This window comes from Glycine soja, chromosome 1 (assembly GCF_004193775.1).
Source record: "Glycine soja cultivar W05 chromosome 1, ASM419377v2, whole genome shotgun sequence".
Classification (NCBI taxonomy): domain Eukaryota; kingdom Viridiplantae; phylum Streptophyta; class Magnoliopsida; order Fabales; family Fabaceae; genus Glycine; species Glycine soja.
The window spans coordinates 51,585,972-51,607,699 of record NC_041002.1 but is presented as its reverse complement, the minus strand read 5'-3'; the positions used below and the strand labels follow the sequence as shown (position 1 = coordinate 51,607,699).

The following is a 21,728-nucleotide window of genomic DNA, read 5'->3' as shown; positions in this document are numbered from 1 at the left end:
AAACTGCATATCAACTTATTAATGAGAAAAAATAGAAGATAATTTAATCTATTTATTTTCCAATACATCTATAAAATATGAAAAACTGGAATTTCATGACCAAATCTTTGATGGCATCTGAAAACTTCATCAGCATATATATGCTTCCAGGTAATAAGCATATCACCGGATTAGAATTTTCCGTATATCCGTAAATAAACTTAACTTTGGAAGTATTTTGTTTAGCTTACATTATTTGCAATTTTATTGTCTATCTTAAAGCTTCAATCTGTTCAAAGATATTTCCAGCGGTAGAATGGCATGGTGGCTTTTTTATGTTGCCAACTGAAAATAAAAACCATGCGTAATTGATCCCTGGGATTTGTGGAATAAAATAAGCGATTGAATTATAAAATTGATGATGCCAGTCTCCTGGAATATCACTCTGACAGTGGCAACTCAATTACAGAATATGGATTTTTTTGAATAATTTCTAGACTCTGAGGATAAGAATCCACCCCCACAACAATGTTAACATTTTTTGTCGGATCAGAACATACCAACAAATCAGCAATGACGTCTCAATTTCTGTATCTTTGATTATTTTTTTTCTTTCTTTTTTTAATAAAATGCTATTTCGGCTATACTTATGGCCTCCATAGGGAATGATTTCAACGAAAAGCTGTAATGAATGGGTATGTCACCAATATATAAGTATGTTGATTACTTAAGATGCTAGGTGAACCATCCTTTAGTCATGTTTTTCCCTGCCTGTAATCTTGTGGGATCGTGGCACCTATAGATTAATCTTGTGGTTTCTTTTCATCAGGATGCTTTTGATTCTTCCACTAGCTACTTTTTAAAAAAAAGGAAGAAGCAGAGGCAATAATAGGGGGTGAATTTCTTGTAAGAAATAATTAGTCATTGGAATGAAGAAGTTTAAGGATATTGTGATGGTAGATATATACCGGGAAAGCATTTGGAGTGATGTAACTTGGTTTTGCGAGTGGAGTTTTAGCGTGCGGGTATTCTCTGGTCAGGTCAAGTAATGAGGTTGATGGGGCGGTGGAGATGTCATAGGTGAGAGCAACTCGCAAAATATGTGGTGTGGGGAATCTGCATTTAGTGGTCTTTGTTCTTGTATAATAATGTCCAAACATGGAATAACTCTTATCACTCTATGTTTATGTCCACTTTCATCAAAGTAATGCTTCCAAATTCCTCTACCTTCACTGCTAGGTTGCTTGTGGGTCATGTAGGGTCGGGTTGTAGGGAAATCAACTCCCGACTAAGTGCATGAAAATGGATTACGTTGGATAAGACTACATGTATTTTTGATGTCCACGAAATAAACTAACTAGCTAATTCAAATATGGGATCGATAATAAAATAAATTCAGCAGCATCCAAGGTTAAAATTTATGATAATGGATGACTGATATCAGTGATGTAGCTGCAACAGCAACAACGATTCGATGTGAATGAAAAACATAGAACATGAACGCAATAGAATGGTGTTTAATCGCAACATGATGATGTTGCAGCTACAGTGGACATACATGACAAAACAACGTTCACAAACGGCTCCATTTACCTAATTCTCTTGAGCTGACAATCTCACATCGATGCTCAAACATGTGTTGTGGATGTGCTAGCTACTGAGTAGTGATGGCTATGGTGCCAGTGTGTGGGGGCTGTCAATGAGTGAAATTAGGAGGCGGTCGTTGGTTTACTGTGATGAAGCCGAGAGAGGAGTCCAGAAAATTGAGGGAGAGATCAGGAGCTATAGAAGGAAAAACTCGTCTCCTTGGTGGTGTGATGAGAAGGACACCAGATGCGATTATACTAATATTGGATGAGGCCTTGAGTAGAAATTGAGAGAAAAACGGTGTTGGTTTTTCATATTTTCTTTTCACACTCATTTTATACTTTTTTCTCTCCATTTTTCGTGATGTTTCATTATAACTTTCTTAATGTTTGAATTTAAGAAACGTGGCATCCAGGTAGAACAAACAAACAAACAAAAATATATATATATATGTGTGTGTGTGTGTTCTGTCTTGTTAGTCAGGAGGATCTAAATTAATTCAATCATCTTTTTCTTCAGAGTCCTTTGTCATTTCAGTTGTGGCAAGCTGTTATAGCTTGGTTAGGATTCTCTTTAGCTCTTACACAAACTGTGTCTCAATTGTATGTGCAGATGGATGGGCCTATGCTTTAGAGGTCCGGAGTATAAGGTAGATGTTCTGGCATGCAACATGCTGGACTATCTGGTTGAGCAGGAATATATAGTATTATTTTTAAAGGGGGACTAGCCGAACCTCGAGGAATGTTGCAGCTGTATAAAGGAGGGGCTAAACCGGGGTACTTTTATTCATCTTGGTGCATGAACCCTTTGGGGGGATTGGTATAGTGATATGTTTTAGTTTTGATTAACAGATCTGTTTTGTGTTTTTTAAGGGGGTATAGAATGATAGAAATTCACTCTTTTTTGTTTAATTGTCATACTGTACAGCTTGTGCATGCAGAACTGATGTACAACCTGCTACTTCAATTTCTTATCACTAAGCTGACCCTAGTCACTTATATTGAAATGTGTGTTACAGAATAAAGAACTGATTTTATGTATTTACCAAATGGGATTTTTGGGGGGTGCAAAGACGTAATAAAAAAGTTTCTGCAGTGATACTCAGCCACTAATCACAATACCCATTTTCCAAATGCGTGCCTCTTCCTTCGGACTTTTGCGTAGTAGCTTTCAAACATAAATTGATACGCTGCATTCTCTCAGCCACGTTTAGTGTCAGATATATGCTAGAAACTGATTATTGTCAAATCCAAAGATGGTTACAAATTACAATGCTGAATTCCTAGTTTTATACGTCTTTCCGTATCAGTCAGGTAATTTCCAAAAAAATCTCGCAAAAAATTGTATATGATAATTACGGCTGCAATTTGTACCCGAGACATGTAACTAAAGTACTATCTCGTGGATTACAGTGGATTGTTTTTGTCGAAATTTGAGAGTAGAAAAAAAAATTCGCCTTTAAGTCAAAATTCAAATTAAAAATTAATTTCAGAGTATAGGTAATTAACATTTGAGATAAAAATTAAATTTTAACACAAAAGCTAAAAATAATTAAAACTAAGATTTGAGAATTTAAAATCTTGATATGAAAAGAAGTTTTAATATAAAAAAGAAATCTTAATGGAAAAATGTGAAAATATATAATGAATTGAGAATTTAAAAAAAAACAAAATAAGTGTTACAAAAAAAAACACTTAGATATTCCATGTTTAAAATAAAACCTACATTTATAATATAGGGATTAACAATATCTACACCGAGAATATATTTATTATTATTTTCAAATGAAAGTAACCGCATCATCATTCCTTTTTTTTTCCATTAATATTAATTTTTTTGCTTACCATGATAATTAATATGGAAATGATTTATGGTAAAAAAATAAAAGACTAAAATAAAATGTTAAGTTTTCTATACAAAGTCTTGTTTTCACTATTATTATTGAAATTTTAAAAAATAAATAAATTAAAAATAAAATGTCATTTTTAATTAATTTATAAACATAAAAAATATTTTCAAAAATAAATATTGAAATTTATTTTTCACAATTGAAAAATTAAAATAACTAATAATTTTAAATGTATAATTTTAGGGGTCAATTCGAGCAACGTGCTAAAGAGTAGACGTGGGTGGGAATAGTGGTTTTGTGGAGTTTTTGTTTTTTGGTGACGAGTGGTTTTGCCGAGTTGTATACTTGTATTTTGCTCCATAAAATAATAAAATTAACACTACATGGCCAGTTTTAGATAAATAGGAAAAACTGAAAAAGCTCAGTGTGTAAGAAATATATATGCACTGGTTTTGGAATTATTTTCTGCGATTGGAAGGGAGAAGTTCTAGCAACTGCAACAAATTTCATTGCTGAATGCGTTCAACCGGATGTCAAAACAGCTCGACAGACACTTTTAATTTCTCTCATGTACAATTTGAAGATATTGTAGGACTCCTGCAAGTGGTCTCAGATTTTATTTATTCTTTGGTTCACACTCCACGTATTTTTCAATGAAGTAGCTGATAAACTTGCACATTTAGCTTTTTCTTATAAAGAGAGATGTTGGATGGAGGAAGAGTTCTCCACCAAATTTCTTCTCTGATTGAGTATGATGTACTGTGATTTTGTCTATTTTGAATAAACATCAGACCATTGAATCTTCTAAAAAAAAAAAAGAAATATATTGTTTTGGTGCAATACCATAAATTTGATCAGGGGGTGGATGTATCTGTCGGGGTATAGCTAGTATTTATACTGATGTGAGATATAAATATCCCTTAACCCTGTTACCTTATACCATTTTTAATTTTTTTTAGCTTTTTTTTTTGTTTTATCTATTCATTTGTATGTTGAGAATTAATTCACCTTCAACATTTTAAGTTTTTCTATTTTTTTTCATTTTGTTTAATGTGTGATATTTTATTAGACAATTCAATCTTTTAATTTTATTGTGATTAGATATATACATCCATATTATTTTTTAAATTGTATTGAGGTTGCTAACTCTACCAATGGTAGAGTACTTGGCTTTTAAGAACACTCTATTTTTTACACAATAATTTTTTTCCTTCTAAGATAGGAAAAAGAGCTCGTGAAAGCACAACCCATCCAGAAAAAAAATGAATGGAAAAAGTAGATCATCTTTTTTATGTATTATGTGCTGTTTCGTTGGCACTTGGCAGCACAACTAGGCATATATATATATATGCATTATCTTTGTCGATTTTTTTAAAAAGAATTAACATAAAAAATTATTTTTAAATTGGATAGACTACTATAAATGTAAAAACTCTTTACCCTTTTAAAATAGAAAAACTCATCAATTGATAAGAGTTCAAAGTTAAATAAAAAAAAATTAATATATTTATGTAAAAAAAATTAAATACAAAATAAAAATATGTTTTATGTAAAAAAATCATATAAGCACATTTTTTTATATATTTTTGAATATTTACCAATTAATTCAATAATTGATTTCACTTAAGAATTAACTAAGTTTAGGTATAATTATATGTTTACCAAACAACTAATTCAATCAGTTTAGTAATTTTTAGTTAAAAATTATCTTTTCAATAATTAATTAACTTTTGAATACATAGCAGCAACAGAGACAGTCCTAGCTTTGATCATTCACAGGGTCATGGTCATGGGTGATTGCATGGTTGAAAACCAGCAACATCTATATATTTCTATGACTGGATTACAAATCCCTTACTGTGTCTGAGTGAGCAGAGGATATATGGCAGTTGATCGAACATCTGTGCTGTTGGGAATATTTTTTTATTACTCATGTTTGGCTTTATGAGGGATTTTTCAATATTAAATTGTAAGGAATTATTTTTGTTGCTATCTGCATATAGGGAGCACCTAAAGTGTTCGGTGGGATGCCTGTAAAATAGATAGTTAGGTTGTTTTTGAACATATTTTTGGAGTTTGATTTTTAATGATATATAGATAAAATTTTATTAGAAGAGACAATATTCATTCTAGTAATTTCTATACCTCAAAAGAATTAATCTTCCACTATAAGTTTGAAGATATCCTTAGTGTATTTTTTAAATGATTTTTTTAGGATTTTTTTTATCATGCCAAAGGTTATTAAATTGATAGAAAAAATAAAGTTGATTATACTTTTTTTACACAAAAAAATATCTCCCAACTAATAATTAACTATAAATTTCTTTTTGAGAAAGATAGGTGATTGAAGTAAGTATAATTTCTTTAAAAATGTTAAGAACACATCTTTTATCCCACTAACATATTTTATTCTATTAGTTAAAATTTATTAGAAATTATAAAAATTTGTAAACACACTATTTAACTAATAAAAAAGTTTGTTTAAAGAAGTGAGTTAAAGAATATATTACTATCATTTTTCTAATTTATTTTAATAAAATATTTTTTCAGACACACTTAGAAATTAAATCCCTATTATAATTGATAGAAATATATTGTCTGACACATTCTTTTAAACACTTTTCATCTTATTAGTTAATATTTATTAAAAATTATAAAATTTTATGGATAATACATCCTATTTAACCAATAAAAGGTATGTATTTAAAGAAGTACATTAAATAATATGCTACTAACCCTCCTTTAATTTATTTTAATAAAAAAAATTCAGATACACTCTTAGAAATTAAACCCCTATTAACTAGAAATTATAGTTAAGTTGGAAAAATTCCAAATGCATTATAAATGATGAAATTAGTTATTTCTATCCAAAACTCAATTTTCGACAGAATTTTTTAAAATATTTTGTTAATTATTTATAAATACTTAAAAATGATTTTTGTCACACATTTTTTGCATGCTAATTTGTCACCAAATTATGTAGCTGCGTTCATTGAATATGAAAAACTTTGTTGTTGATAGTGATTTTATCCTGATTTTCAAAATTAAAAGTTAATAAAAAAAAATATTTTTCATTTCTATTTTATTTGATTTTTAACTTTCCAACTTAATTTTGCGTTATACCTTAAATTAAATCAGCCTATAGTTATTATAAAATATATACTATTTTAATGATTAAATGACACAATAGATGGCGTGTATCCAAAAAAAAATTCTTAACATTTATAAATAATTTTGTCTTTAAAATAACATTTATTAATAATTTTGTCATACACACAAAAATTAGACATCCCGCTATTAAAAAAAATAATACGAATTAGATGATGTGATGTTTCTAAAAGGCAAATAGTTGAATAACATAATAGACGACATTTCTTTCTATCAATGATTTTTCATCATTTTTTAAATCAAAATTTTCACATAACAAATAGAACTCAGTAGTGACAAATAAAAGATCATGACTTATTAAAACATTTACTAAAAAATTAGAATTGGCACTTGCTTAAATAACGTGAGAGCTAGGTGTGCCTCACGAGTCACTTCAAAATACTATTATTTTTCAATGGTGTCATCAGCCAACAAACAAACGGAGAGTGAACAATAACAACAAAAGAGGGCAGCTTCAACAAATACAAAGAAATCGACGCAATTATTAATAACAAGTGGGCTCACATGTGAAACACACCAAACAAAACAAAACAATGTTAGCTCGAACTGGATATTTCCCTTTACCTTTTTTGCTTATTATAAAAAAAAGTTTAAGCCCTCTTGGTAAATCAGCTTAATTAAATAATGAAAAATATCAAATGCTTTTATGCTATCAAGTTTGGTTCAATATGTTTGAAAAACCTTAAACGCTTATTTTTATCAATTTTCTGTGTAAATATTTCAATGTCTTTTGCATGAAGCTTAAATTTTTCTTTGATGTTTTGTGTTCTAAATAGTTAAAAGAAGTTTTCAACTAATCATTCACAATGATTAACCATAAATAGTTCTCCACAAAATTGCTAAAGTCGCAGTTAATTTATTTAGACCTATGATATATGTTTACTTTTCAACCACTTCGAACATTAGAATAAATTTTGTAAGAAAATTAATCAATAAAAAATTAAAATCATTTTATGCAAAAGACATGAAAAAATATATAGATTAGCACATTAAATTATTTTTCAAGTGACTAGACACTACAGCTATAATTTTTGCACTGACACGAATATTATTATGTTTCCGGCCTTGACCTGACATTACATTGACTCGTTTGATAGTAAAGATGAATAGATGTAGGCAAATTAAAGCCATTGACAGCTATTAGTAATGCATTTCTCATGTGTTAATTAAAAATCTCGGGAGATAGATTATAGTACGTAGTAATTTTTTTATAAGACTGTAATCCTATATTTTTAATTTATTTCTATCACCTCGATATAACAAAGAACAGAATGGTAGACAGTAAATTAATATCCCAATGACAAAAACTTGAATAATTATTCAAATTCACCAAAAAAAAAACTTTTAATAACTTGGCATGGATCCATGTATGATCATGCCTTTAATGGCTGATTGAATTGTTAATTTATCACGTCGATAGAATTGGCATAATTTTCGTGCAAATATTGAAAGAGAACGCTTGTTTCTCACTTCTCCAAACCACACCTAATCAGCACTTCACCCAAATTAATATATAAGTAATCTAATATAAAGTATCAACATGGTGGCTGATGATAATTAAGGTGGAAATATCAATTTATATAGTCAAAAGTATTTATTTATTAGTTATATAAAAATATTTATTCTGTACATTACACAAATTAAAATACTTGTCTAAAATACAAATGTAAAGGATAAGATATTTGTCAATATATATAAATATAAAATTTGTGGAGATGAACGATGGTTGGAGCTGAAAAGTCTAAAAATATGTGGAGGCTGCGAAAATATTTGGAATAATTTGAATTCCATGGTGAGAGAATTGTTTACCCTTATCTTTTTATAGGTCATATTTGACCTCTTCCATATTCAATGAACGTTTTTAAAATAAATATATTCAGATTTTTAAAAGATGAATAGAGATATATTTTCATCAAACAAATGAATGAATGGGTCTAAGTGAAAGGCTGAAAAGAAAAAGCGTGAAAATTATTTACAACCAACTTGCTATTACCACTAATTTTATTTTTCTACAGGACAGAATTTGCCTTTTGACTTGAAATAATTTTACTGAGTGATATGCAATGTAATGTTGCATTACATTATTGAATTCAAAGAAGTCTGCGTGTTGAAACGTCAGGTAAGGAGAGACCCAACCTTAATTGCTGCTACGTCAAGAACTGGGACCAACCTATGATAGATGGCCAAGAAAAATGAGGGTCCTCACAGTCATGTCACTCAATAACAATGATGACACTTGCAACTTGTCATCACTCATCACTTTGCCCCAGATTTGGGTACTGCTCTATGGAGGAATGGAATATAGAAGATGTAAGTACTACTACTATTCAACAGGTACATGTATGCAGTCTTACATTTATTACATCAAAGCAAATAGTCAACCAGTTTGTAAAGTATTATTATTATTATTATTTAGTTATAATTATATTTATTTTTTTTATAATAAATATCTAGGTTTAATAATTCACTCATTTTATAAAGATCAAAAACATCATATTTTACAAAAAAGAAAAAATTATAGAACCAAAATTAAAACCCGCTAATATTATAAGAATTAAAAATATGTTTAAGTCTAAATATTTTAAAAATTATATTTTATTGTGAATTATGATAGTTGATAGTGTACAAAATTATTTATTACTTATTAAAATATTATTTATTTAATAATTTTTATAGTTTATTTTGAGTAAATAATATTACACTAATTGTATAAAGACTTTGTATATTGTCATTCTAGTGTGAATGGTTATGTAAGACAAATTTATTAAATTTTATAATAATTATTTTAAAATTAATTTTTATCATATTTCTTATTGGTTGACATAATTTAATCTACTATATATTTATATAAAAAAGATATGATTTTATAGGGTGATGTGACATGATAGTTTCATATTTATTTCATCAAAAAATATTAAATGGTATTATTTAATTTAATTATTAATTTAAATTAATATTATTCTATCATGTAAATAGATTATATTTTGTTATTGATTCTATTAGAGTCATATTTAATTATTATTTTATTAAATACAGACAAATTATATTTTTAGAACTTTCATTCTTAATAACATATTTTTATTCTTAATTGATTATTTCCATCCTCTTTTAGAATTTTTAACAATAATTCTAACATTACTTAATAATATACTATAAAAATATCAATCAATTTATTTCATTTCTTTTTAGTATTTTTTAGTTAATAATATATCTTTTTTAGATAGTATGTATTAAGCTATATCATGTTTGAAATCATCTAATTAAAAATTATGAAAAAGAAAATATTAAATTAAAAAATCATATTCAAACACTAATTGATAAAAATATATTCAAATGTTAAAAGAACATTTGAAGTAATAACATTCACCTATTTGGAATAAGTTTTTAGTTTAAATCAGTTTTTCCTTATTTATTCAATTAAATAAAATTTTCATATTTCAAATTAACTTATTTGATTAATGTTGAAGTTTTTTCAATTAACAATATATGAATTTATTAATGTGAAAATATAAAATAAAATTAACGGGGGACACATTTATGAAGCCCAATTAACATTTATGCAGATACAAAAGACACAGATATGGTAAGATTTGGTTTCCCATTTGGTCGACTTGGTCATGGAAAAGAAAAGGAAAATCCAAGACTCAAAAACTCAAATAGAAGCTACTAATAACAAGTATCCGCGGAAACAAAAATCACGTTGGCGGGTCTCTCTCCTTCCTCCTAACTCAAATAGATGCTAAGACTTTTTATTTCTTGTTTTCATTATTGATTATCCTTTTCACAGCCACGCTTTCTTTGCTTTCACTGATTATCACCCTCCCCTTCCTATTGGTTCCTCTTTTCTTATTTTTAATTAATCTTTCTCGTCAAGTCTTAGATTTTTTTGTTTGCTCTCTCTCTCTCTCTCTCTACTTCGTGCTAATTTCTGTGGGTATGGAACACATATTGTTTATGTGGTAGAGATCGAGGGTCGACCGTGCTGAAAAGAGAGATTGAACGCATGCTACTTTTTCCCCTCCAAAGAGATTGCTTTATCTATGGTAGAGCTGCTTAATGTTAAATTCGTGGTGATTTTGCTGCTTTAAGAACTCGGAAACCATTGGCTAGCTAGCATTCTGTATCTGATCGGTTCAAGGGAAAAGAAAAGGACTTGCGCTTCTGCAGAATTCTTTCTCTGTAAGTTTGCCTCTTAATTATCCTATGTATCCTTTTCTATAAACCTTCTTTAGTATTTCATTCTTAGGTTTAAACTTTAAAAACTCGATCTGCATGTTCCGTATCATATAACCGCGCGCATGGGTATCGCACAAGAGAAATTATAAGATGATGATCCGGAGGATTAATTAGTATGGTCTCCATCGGTTAAATTTCATGGGACATATATAATCAAGTTTTAATAAAAAAACTTAAAAATTTAAAATTTCAGTTTAATGAAGATTGATCAAGACCACAATCACATGATAATCTTAGAATATTTAATAATTTATTGTCTAATAGGTGAATGGAACCATCATCTATGGTTAATTTTTCACATTAAAATTATAAACTGTGTTTTAGGATTCTAACTCTTTTTAGTTAAATTGGTCTTAATCCAGTATCCTTAAAAACAATTATCTTGAAACTCATATCTTGTTCTGGATAATTTTATTTTTATAGATTTTGAGACATGGCTCATTTAATGTCTAAAAGAAAACATAAAGACAAAATATTCATATCAAAAGTCAATACGAGAATAGCAATTCCATGTCAGACTCCATATCTATCAAAAGTTCATTAGTGTTTTGATATGTACTGATAAATGAGAATCAAATATCATTTTTGCGTTCATTTAAAGCTCTTTTTCCATTTTAATTTCATTGTACCTTTCTCGTTGTTTTTCGGAACATTTTGAATTCAAATTGCATAAGAAAAATTAAGAATTCACGTTGCTTAACGACAAGTTGATCCAAACAATAGGAAGAAATAATGGGTCAAAAAGGAAGATTTCAATCCGGAATATAATATTTGTTTCTCTTGTGTATATTGAGCAAATATAGTAAGATATGTTGCATGCTTCTTATTCAATGTTATTTGAAGATTGAAAGTCCACTGCTTCCGACATTTCAATTTAGATTTAGGACATATTTATTTTCGACATTATGAGTGAAATTGATTTAGTCAAACATCTCAACTACTTTCAATCATTTAAAAATAAATTTATAAAAATCAAATCTACTCAACTTTAAGAAAAATGAATTCTTAAGTGATGAACATTGGTGCAATTTTACTTTACATTTAAATGGCTTTTTATTCTTATAAATATAATCTATTTATTTTTAGTTCTTAAATTTTTTTACTAAATTCATTTCTAGATATTAAAATTTAAAATAAAAAGATTTTTCACCACTTAAAAAACGACAACGACTTGTATTTAAAGATTGTAAAAAACAGAAATATTCAGCAGCTTGTGAATCAGATTCACAAATTAGCTGCTGAATATTTTTGGCTCTCCAGCTGATCAAGGATGGAGACATTTATTTTCATCCTGATCAGTCTCTTATAAATGGCATTCGTGAGTTCATGCACATCTATAGGGAAGGCAATTAGTGTGCCAAGACTGGATCATCTTCGTCAGACAATATCCAGTTCTGGAATTTTTGTCCTTCGTCTCTTAGATCTATTTGTTTAGCAGATGCTTTGAGTATGTGTTGGCCTCGAGGCTCAGCTTTCTTCTCTTGTCTTTGTTACTTTTCCTATGTATCGAAAAAAATCCATCACACATGTACAATTAGTTGGGTACCAACTAGAAGTCTCAAATCCCAATACGTAATAATTATACAAAACAATATATGTCATGTAATTAATAAGTAGTGGCATTTATGAAGATTAAAATCATAAAAAATAAATTAAAATCACATAAGTCCCACATAAATCCATCATTACTTTCATATTTTTGAGTTTTGAGATGAATATTTTTATTTGTTGCTGTACCTTATAATGTTGGGTATCATCTTTGAAGTCAGCAGTTTGGCCAGTTGTTTTTATATTTTTTCAATACATGGATAGTTGTTTAATATTTCACACTAGTATTTATTCTTTTAATCAGTATGGATAATTTTGTATTGACTAGCTTAATTTTCATTTTTTTTTTCTTTTCCGGGTCTAATGTGTAGCTCTGGGACACTCTCCTAATGAGAACTGATATTGGTGAAGGGGAAGAGTTACAAAATCCCCGCTCCTTTAAGGTACATAAATATAATTGAATTTCACTATTATGTTTACTGACGATGTTTTCGAAATTTTATACTTTCAATACCAATTATTATTATTTTCTTAAAAACTAAACTTGGATATTAGAACTAACCAATCTACTAATCGGAATTCATGTTAACAGGTGCATAGTAAAATCTGCACAGAACTCGCAAAATTAGTGGATAGAATCTCAAGAATAGTTCCAGACATAGAGGCGGCAAGGCCAGGATTCTCATCAGGAATAGAGTCTCTGTGTTTGCTGAACAATGCAATTGATAAAGCTAAACTACTTCTGCTACATTGCTCTGAATGTAGCAAACTCTACCTGGTGTGTACTCCATTTTATTAAAAAAATAAATAAATTATACTATTTCCTATCTTAATTATAAGAAGAAAAAAATTATACTTCACACTTATTAAAAAAATTAATTATTTTTATTAAATTATGTTATTTTTAATTAAAAAATAAATAACTTTCTTAAATTATTCTTTATTAGAATCTGATATCAAACATAATTTTTTTTTACCTTATTAAATGAAAAATATTTTAGAGAGAATCTCATTAAATATTAAATATAATATAAGTAATCAAGATTTATTTATATTTAAAATAAAAAATAAGAAATTTTTATTGCCTATATTCGAGACAGAAATATCTAAAACTAGCTAAGGTAGAGAAATGCTAATAAAACATTCTCTAACATATTTTTTTAAACATATTCTTTATTATTATTGGTTAAAATTATTAAAAATCACAAAATTCTGCTATTCTTACCTCTTATCTAACGAGTCTCATACACGACTTTACAACTTCTAATTAATTTAACTAAGAATAAAAAGTGTGTTGCTACTGTTTCTCCCAAGCTTATAAGCTACGAGTCTATGACAATAAGCAACTAAAAATATGTATGATCTAATCCCTTATCAGTGGATTATACTTACAGGTTGCATGATACTGATGATAGTTTCGTTGGTTTTAATATTTCTTTCAGGCTGTGACAGGGGATACAGTACTCTCAAGATGCCTAAAGGCAACAAGATCATTAGAGAAGAGCTTAATCCAAATTCAGGATATGGTTCCTGTTATGTTGGCTGTAGAGGTTAGCTAGGTTATATTCTGTATTTTCATTTTCCTTCCTGATGCTATTGAATTATTACGATTCTTTTAACCGCATCAAGCTGTCAGATTAAATGGTGATTTGTTTGTTGACACTGAAATATGGCTCGCAGGTTTCTAGAATAATTCATGATCTTGAGTGTACGAGATTTGTTCTGGACCCTAATGAAGAAGAGGCTGGGAGGTTTGTGAGAGAGTTGCTTACTTTAACCTCAGATTCAGTTGATGATTCTGAAGTTAAAGCTCTCCAGTTTGCAGCATCTCGATTGAATATAACATCCCCAAAAGCCATCATAATAGAACAACGATCTATTAGGAAGTTGCTAGAAAAACTTGGACCAAATGACCTCAAAAAGAAGAATATACTGAGATATCTTCTGCATCTACTGAAAAGGCATGGAAAGCTCATGGTGGGAGAACATGTGGAGAAGCTCTATTCTCGTTCTGAGGAACAAGCTGCAACTGAGAACTCGAGTCACGGTTCTCTACGAAGCAACCATGTTGAATCAGACTCAAGCATGAACTATGGTCAGTATAAAACTCACACCAATGAGTTAAGTGGAGTTGCACCCCTTGAGGAGTATTATAAGTGCCCAATATCCTCAAGGTTGATGTATGATCCTGTTATCATTGAGTCAGGAGTAACATATGAAAGGATCTGGATAAAAAAGTGGTTTGATGAGGGTAATGACATATGCCCCAAAACAAGAAAGAAACTAGTCAATATGGGATTAACTCCAAACATGGCCATGAAAGACTTGATATCAGAGTGGTGCAGAAATAATGGAGTCTCCATTCCAGACCCTAGTAGGCATGCAGAAGATATTCGCACATGGGAAACTTCAAACACTTCCATTAACAGTTTAGCAAGCTATTTCAATGATTTCACCGCACCGGTGGATCTTAGTAACATGTCAATTGGGTCATTGGATACTAGTTTTAGTTCAGATGCCTCACAAAGTAAGACCACTCGTGGCTCAAATTTGATGCAGACCAAGAGCCGTGACAATTCTCACAAACATCAGGCTCATACAGAGATACATGATACTGATTTGATGCTCTTGCCTCAACTCTCTGATCTTCAATGGGATTCTCAATGCAAGGTCATTCAAGATCTGAAAGATCATTTGAAAAGCAATAGCCAAGCTTTTGTTTCTGTATCAGCAGAGAATTTCATAGAACCACTCGTGAGGTTTCTGAGCAATGCATATGATCTGCGTGATGTTCAAGTGCTGAGAGCCGGAAGTCAGCTTCTGTTGGAGTTTGTGAACAACTGCAGGCATGATTTCTTTTCCCCTTTCTCAATTTTCTTCTTTGCATATTGCTTACTTGCTTACATTTTTCTATTTTCATTTCACAGTTATGTTTTGTCTAAATTAATTGACATCTATCCTTTAAACTAATATTCACTTGCAAATGTGGTCTTTCTAATGTTCAAAACTCGTTTTGGTTGTCTGACTCATTGTTTCAGTTCTTTCCATTTAAATATTTGGAGATTGTTCAAACATATTTCATTTTTTTTCCTGTCTTAAAATTAATTGTGTTGTCGCTTTATCCGTGCCCCTGCTTTTGATATTAGAATGACTCTTCTTTTGTGATTTTCTTGCAGAAATGGCAAGACTAATTTGAGTGAAGATACTTTCATTATGTTGGCAAGTTTTCTCGATTCAGAAGTGATAGGAGAAACTCTTGCCATAATGGAAGAACTGTCAGGATATGGGTTTGGTAAAACTAAAATTGCAGCATCTAGTGCTCTCAGTTCTATTCTAAACATGCTTGATTCCGAAAACAAAGGTTTCCAACAGCAAGCTATTAGAATAATGTACAACTTGTCCTTCAGTGGTGAAGTTTGTCACCGCATGCTATCTCTCAGGTGCATCCCAAAATTGCTGCCATTTTTTAAAGACAGAACCCTTTTGAGATACTGTATATATATATTGAAAAATCTCTGTGACACGGAAGAGGGTAGGAAATCTGTTTCTGAAACAAAGGGATGCATATCTTCTGTTGCTGAAATACTTGAGACAGGCAATAACGAGGAACAAGAACATGCGTTGGCTGTTCTAGTTTCTCTATGTTCTCAACATGTGGATTATTGTAAGTTGATAATGCGTGAGCATGAGGAAATCATGGGCTCTCTTTTCTATATCTCACAGAATGGAAATGACAAAGGAAAGGAAAGTGCGTTGGAATTGTTCTATCTTTTGAAAGATGTTGACATTGCTGTGAATAAAAATTGTCCTGAGCCAAATATCAACAACTCTTGTCGAGATTCTAACAGTCACGACCGTGAAGAAAAAAAGCCATTAAAAAGATCCACGTTTCTGAAGAAACTATCACAGTTCTCAAAGTCCAGTTCTCATGCAACAAAATCCAAAAGATGACAATGAATTCCTCTGCATTTCAACCCACAGTAACAACCTTGCGATCTTATTATAGGTTTTGCCTTTTCTAGCACTTATTTGCGGCATTTTTAGCTTTGAAGATTCATTTGCAAATCATCTGCTACTTAATTTTGCAGTATAACAACAGGTAGTATGAGGATGTATAGTTGTGCTTTATGAGTTTTGACATTCCGATTTAGGGCTTGTTAATTGTTAAGGAAGTAGACAGTTTTTGTGATTTCTCTTTTCCTTCATACTAGGTAGACCAATTACACATTTCTTGTTTATTCTCATTGTGTATATATTTAACACTTCACAGTATTTGGCTATTACTGTAAAATAGATATTGGTGTAATAAAGGTGTTTGCCAATATTATTTTTACTTATCTTCATTTGATCCTGGTAGTTGTTGAAACTTGAAACCATGGGTGTGTTTTGCTGAATCTGTCGACTTCACCCCCCCCCCCCCCCCTTTCAGTTTAAGATGTTGTTGCTCAAATAATCAACCCATATAATTTTAAAAACTAAAATGGCTTACCATCAATGCAAACAGCCAAGCAGATTGTACAAGAGTTATGGTTGGCTGTGATCCATCAGCAGCCTCAGTTATGAAAATATCTTCCAGTTATCAAATCGGATTATCCAATAAACCTGACAATTTAAATTAAATCAATTGACTATCATTTTTTTAAAATTGACTATTATTAATTAAATCAATTGACTGTCGTTTTTTTAAAAAATTGGGACCACTAGCATGTTGTCACCAAAAGTAAAACTCTAATATTTTCTTAAAAAAATGTTAGAGGAAAGATTAAAATCGTGATTCTTGAAATAAAAAAAACATATTTTTACGGTTATACTTAAGTGTTCATTTAAATATTTAATACAAAATATGACATTAATATAAGTTTTATGTAAAAATAGTTAAAAATTCAAACTTTTTTTTTTAATTTATTATATTTTTATAATATTATATATTATCTTTTAAAATATAATATATTAGATTAAATTTTATTTTCATATAAATTAGAATATGTATATTTATATAAGTTTTATTTTTATTTTATATATTATATTTATTTTTTAAAATAATACTTATGATTTAGTGACACTATTTTTTTTTTATCTATATTAAGATATTCATGTTATTTATTGTGATATAGATTAAAAATAATATCAATAAATCACACACATAAATATTTTTAAAAATAAAAAATACTAACATTTTATTTAATTACGTATCTTTACTATATAATTTAATTTTTTTTAAAAAATTGCATACCTTATTAAATAAAATTAAATATAAATAAAAATTATTATTATAATAAATAATAAAATATCTTAATATAAGTAAAAAAAATTCTCATTAAATCACATATAAATATTTAAAAAGATAATAAAATACTGTCATTTTATAAAATTCTAATTTATATAAAAAAATTTACATCAAAGATAAAATTTATTATATATTTACTCTATAAAATAAATTTTAAATATAAAATTAAATATTTTATAAACAGGCAATAAGTGGAAAAAAATTATTTGATTTTATTAAAATCTAATGATCCAATTCAAATTAACCCAATTTTAATTAATTTGATTCAGTTCGAATTCGCAAAAGAAATTCAAAAATCAAACTAAAGTAATCTAATAAAATATAATTAGTTAAGATTTAATTTTATCCTAAACCCAAACCACTCCAACCCATAAACAACCCTAATACCTTCAACTAGATTTATAAAACTTGCTCTAAACTTTAAAATAAATAAAAAAATCCTTCCAGAAAGCTACTGTTGAAGCTTCTGGTGGGGGGTGGGCTTGGGAGCGGGAGGGGAGGGGGTAGTCTTGGTTAGTAATTGAGTGTTGTTTAAACCCATCAAGATGGCATCCTAAGATTTATTTGTAATAAACTAGAAACACAATACATAGACCAACCAAAACCCAACCAGGGATTCGATTGATTAGCTATAACTACCAAGGAAATACCGGTTGAAGAAGTAATAAAAATGATATTTAGCTCTGGCCGAACGCGTGTATATAGAGTCACCTGCATAGTTGGATGACAACCAAATGATCATCTAAGGAAAAAGACAATAAAAATAATACATACAACTGAAAATTCACTATTGAAAAAAAAAATTATCGGTGAGAAATACCATGCGACTTTATATTATAAAACTGAAGATTCACTAAACTTACTTTTAGTTACAGGGCTATGAAACAGCATAAAGTTAAATTCCATAATCAATAACTAACAACACAATGGGAAAATACTAAAGACTGCGTAGCTAAGATCTCAGTTGCATGCCCACCAGGCCTGATGTGCCTAGCAAATTATATATATATGATACAAACCAGCAGACGATCCAGTGTCATTGGTCTCATTCACAGGCTGGTTTGGTATCAATGCTGCTCCAGCAGATGATCCAGTGCCATCGGTCTCATTCACAGGCTGGTTTGGTATCAAAGCTGCTCAAGCATATGGCAAAGGCTTGGAAGGCAGAGAGTGGATAACGGTAATCCATTGTAAATATGTCTTTTCCAATCTTTCCAAACTGCAAGATTACCTTTTCTTGTTCTGCAGCAGAAACATTATGAGATGGATCAACAGCAGCCACAAGTTGAAAGTTTTTAACAGAAGCCACTGTAACACGACCGTTGAAGTTTAGGCACCAGCATTGCAGTTGCTCATGCCATCTAGGAGCCTTATTTTTAAGTACAAGAGGCTCAGCTGAGTCTTGGCTCTGTACTGGTAGTAGCTCTGGGAGGCTTGCATTGTCTAGATCTCTAATTGGACCTTTTCCTTTCAGTGCTGGTGAGGGAGAAAAAGGCTCGTCAATGATTTGAGGAAAAGATGTAGGAGTTGGAGCATTGCCCCCTTCCTGAACAGCTGAGACAGATATGGAGTTCATGGTGCAGTGCATTCTCCTTGGCCCTCTTGCACGGAGAACATTCAACTCATAGGCAATGGTGCTTACAACATAGTTACATGCTGGAACTCTAGGAGATACCTGCTTAGAATGAAATCTCCTACTAGATCTATTATCTGGTTGAATTGCAGCTCCTTGTGGGGGTTGGCTGTCATAAATAGTGAACTTGGTACCCAAAAAATTAGACCTGTCAAAGTTTGTCATAAAGTTGCAGATATGGTAAGGAGCAAGATGAAAAATAAAAAAGAAGGCAAGTTTCAATCAAACTAAAACTTGCCTGAGTTTTCCAACATATGTGTTGCTGGAGCGAAAAAAATCATCTGCAACCAAAGATATGACGAAGTCTGTGCCTGTTGCCCTTCTTACCTTTTTGGCAGCTAATAACAACTTATCAGTCTCATTCTCCGCTGCATAATTAACATCAAAACAATACAATTTCTCAAATATCATTACAAAAACAAAAGGTTCACTTTTGGTAAATCCAAATTATCCAAATTTCCCCTTATTCAAATAGCTTTTATATATTCTGCTTCCCAATATGTATGTGGGTGTGTGAATACCAAGTAATCCATTTGAGCAAAGAGTTCCAAAGATAATGATGATGATGATGATGATGATGACCATTGTGTATAAATGAGTTTAATAATACATAAAGAATCTAACATATTTAGAGCAAGAAGCTTGCAGTTCAATTGTTCATTCCAATTTTTGGAGTAATTTAAAAATGAGAAATATGAGGGCCCTTTTTCCACTTGAAAAGAAATGGCATGCATCTGCAATGAAACAGCATAACAAACTTACATGGTACCAGGCCAATGTACAATAGATATGTTGAAGTTTCTCTGTTCCTCCTGATAAAGCACTGTATTGGAGAATCACGAGGACCAGGCTATTCATACACAAGAGAAACATAACATAAGAAACAGAAATCCCCATAGGGAAACAAGAAAAAAGCTGGGAATTCTTGCTCCCATTGGACCATTTGTATCTATATGCATTAGGATCCCGATTCATGGATCTCTCCATTCAAGAAATAAAAATAAGAGGATCGAACCATTTCTTCTAATTGTTTTTCAAAGTGGATAAATGTTGGTTGATCGTATATTTCATTATAGTTCGATGATTCAAAGTATCATTTCCTATTTGACACCTTTGAATTCCATATTCGAAATTGGGCAACACAAGGGGTGAAGAATGTATCACCTGCTTCAACGAAATAGGAAATGTGAGCCTTCCACATTGTTCAGGAGTCTTAACAATCTCTTTCGTAACAGCCCTCCATGATTTACAAACCGAACCACAGTAAACAACAACAGCACGTGCAGGCCAAGTAGTCTCACTATCTTCCACCCTCCTTATTATGTCCAGAAGCAATTCAGGCGGTAAATTTGCCCACTGCCCTTGCTGAATAGGTTCAAGTGAAGTTAGAATGACATCAGGAGCAACATGTGACTTTGTCCGACCGTTCCAACGCCTGCTCTCGACACCTCGCCTTGACATGCTACCAATCCCATCCCTCATCTCCTTTAGTTCCCTTACTATGCTTTTCAACGACATTTTCCCACAGCATATCAATCTTCCTTACACCACAAAACTGCAATCACCTAAACAAAATCCAAATAACTCTCCACTCAGAAGGATAACAAAATAAGCCTATGTATCACAATGTCACCTTTTCAATTTTTCAGACACCAACAATTGCTCTTAACACAGCATAATGCATTCAAACCATAACTAAACTAATTCCAGCTCAAAACACATTCATAAATCATAGCCCATTAATTACAAGGCTTGCCCTAATTTCTCATAAGGTTAATATAAAAAAGTAATAGAACTAAGGAAAAGCCTGATTTTTCCTCTCCCTCCCCAAAAATATTAAATTTTTTAAAATTAAAAAACAAAGCGAAGACTCTATTGCAGACACCGTGTCCTCAGCGATCTATAAATTCTCAGAATAAACCGGAACGCAGAATGCCGAAGCATAAATTTATTTTTCTAAGGGGTAAAAAAAGAAAAGAGAAAGAAAGAACCAAGACCTGAAAAATTGAAGCGAACAAGGAAAAGACGAATCGCACCAAATCATCTAAGAAATTTCTGGCTTCGACGAGAGAGAAGAGAAACAATGAGAAAGGAAAGTTCTAGAAGCCGGATCCATAAAACGACGAGAAGAACCGAATCAGAGAAAGCGAGAGAGAGATCACGTCGTTTTGAACGCTACGACGAAGAAGAAGGTGAGGGAGATGGAGGAGGCGTGGGAAGGTATATTCCGGAGCGGAGTCTCCGCCACCCGCACCGCCGCGAAAAAGCTATCTCCGGGACCGGAATGGTGTGACACGAATCGGATCCAACCTTTTTATGTTAAATCTTATTTTAGTAACGTTGCTATTGCTTGCTGCAGAAAGCGAAGCGTCATTTATTGGAGCGAATCCAGTGCCTCCACCCACACTGCTCCCTATTTCTTATATCTGGACACGTGGCAC

General features: G+C 30.8%; 2 protein-coding genes and 1 long non-coding RNA gene across 5 annotated transcripts; 2 read left to right on the top strand and 1 right to left on the bottom strand.

The window, feature by feature from the left end:
* The first annotated feature begins 1,366 nt into the window (after positions 1–1,366).
* Positions 1,367–2,610, top strand: LOC114420529. The gene is made up of 2 exons (XR_003668392.1): positions 1,367–1,868; positions 2,179–2,610. It is a non-coding gene; the product is annotated as an uncharacterized LOC114420529 (long non-coding RNA).
* A 7,580-nt stretch (positions 2,611–10,190) lies between these two features.
* Positions 10,191–16,710, top strand: LOC114420522 (U-box domain-containing protein 5-like). Its single transcript, XM_028386397.1, has 6 exons — positions 10,191–10,762; positions 12,739–12,810; positions 12,960–13,145; positions 13,810–13,917; positions 14,048–15,213; positions 15,544–16,710. The coding sequence occupies exons 2-6, from the start codon at positions 12,757–12,759 to the stop codon at positions 16,316–16,318; spliced, it is 2,289 nt and encodes a 762-aa protein (XP_028242198.1). The 5' UTR covers positions 10,191–10,762; positions 12,739–12,756; the 3' UTR covers positions 16,319–16,710.
* Positions 16,711–18,454: 1,744 nt separating this feature from the next.
* LOC114420506 (tubby-like F-box protein 5) lies at positions 18,455–21,728 on the bottom strand. 3 transcript variants are annotated; one of them, XM_028386387.1, is made up of 5 exons: positions 21,285–21,728; positions 20,452–20,852; positions 20,050–20,137; positions 19,526–19,655; positions 18,455–19,435 (listed from the first exon to the last, which is right to left on the bottom strand). In XM_028386387.1, the coding sequence occupies exons 2-5, from the start codon at positions 20,803–20,805 to the stop codon at positions 18,760–18,762; spliced, it is 1,248 nt and encodes a 415-aa protein (XP_028242188.1). In that variant the 5' UTR covers positions 20,806–20,852; positions 21,285–21,728; the 3' UTR covers positions 18,455–18,759. The 3 variants fall into 3 exon arrangements, with proteins under 3 accessions (XP_028242188.1, XP_028242189.1, XP_028242193.1); XM_028386388.1 differs by having other exon boundaries at positions 20,452–20,842; positions 21,285–21,660; XM_028386392.1 differs by having other exon boundaries at positions 21,324–21,660.

Coding starts and splice junctions, on each gene's coding strand:
- LOC114420522 (XM_028386397.1), top strand. CDS start 12,757: ATGAGAACTGATATTGGTGAAGGGGAAGAGTTACAAAATCCCCGCTCC. Junction 13,918..14,047: donor CTGTTATGTTGGCTGTAGAG/GTTAGCTAGGTT, acceptor TATGGCTCGCAG/GTTTCTAGAATAATTCATGA. Junction 15,214..15,543: donor GAGTTTGTGAACAACTGCAG/GCATGATTTCTT, acceptor ATTTTCTTGCAG/AAATGGCAAGACTAATTTGA.
- LOC114420506 (XM_028386387.1), bottom strand. CDS start 20,805: ATGTCGTTGAAAAGCATAGTAAGGGAACTAAAGGAGATGAGGGATGGG. Junction 20,138..20,451: donor TTCCTATTTCGTTGAAGCAG/GTGATACATTCT, acceptor GTGTATGAATAG/CCTGGTCCTCGTGATTCTCC. Junction 19,436..19,525: donor ACATATGTTGGAAAACTCAG/GCAAGTTTTAGT, acceptor AAACTTTGACAG/GTCTAATTTTTTGGGTACCA.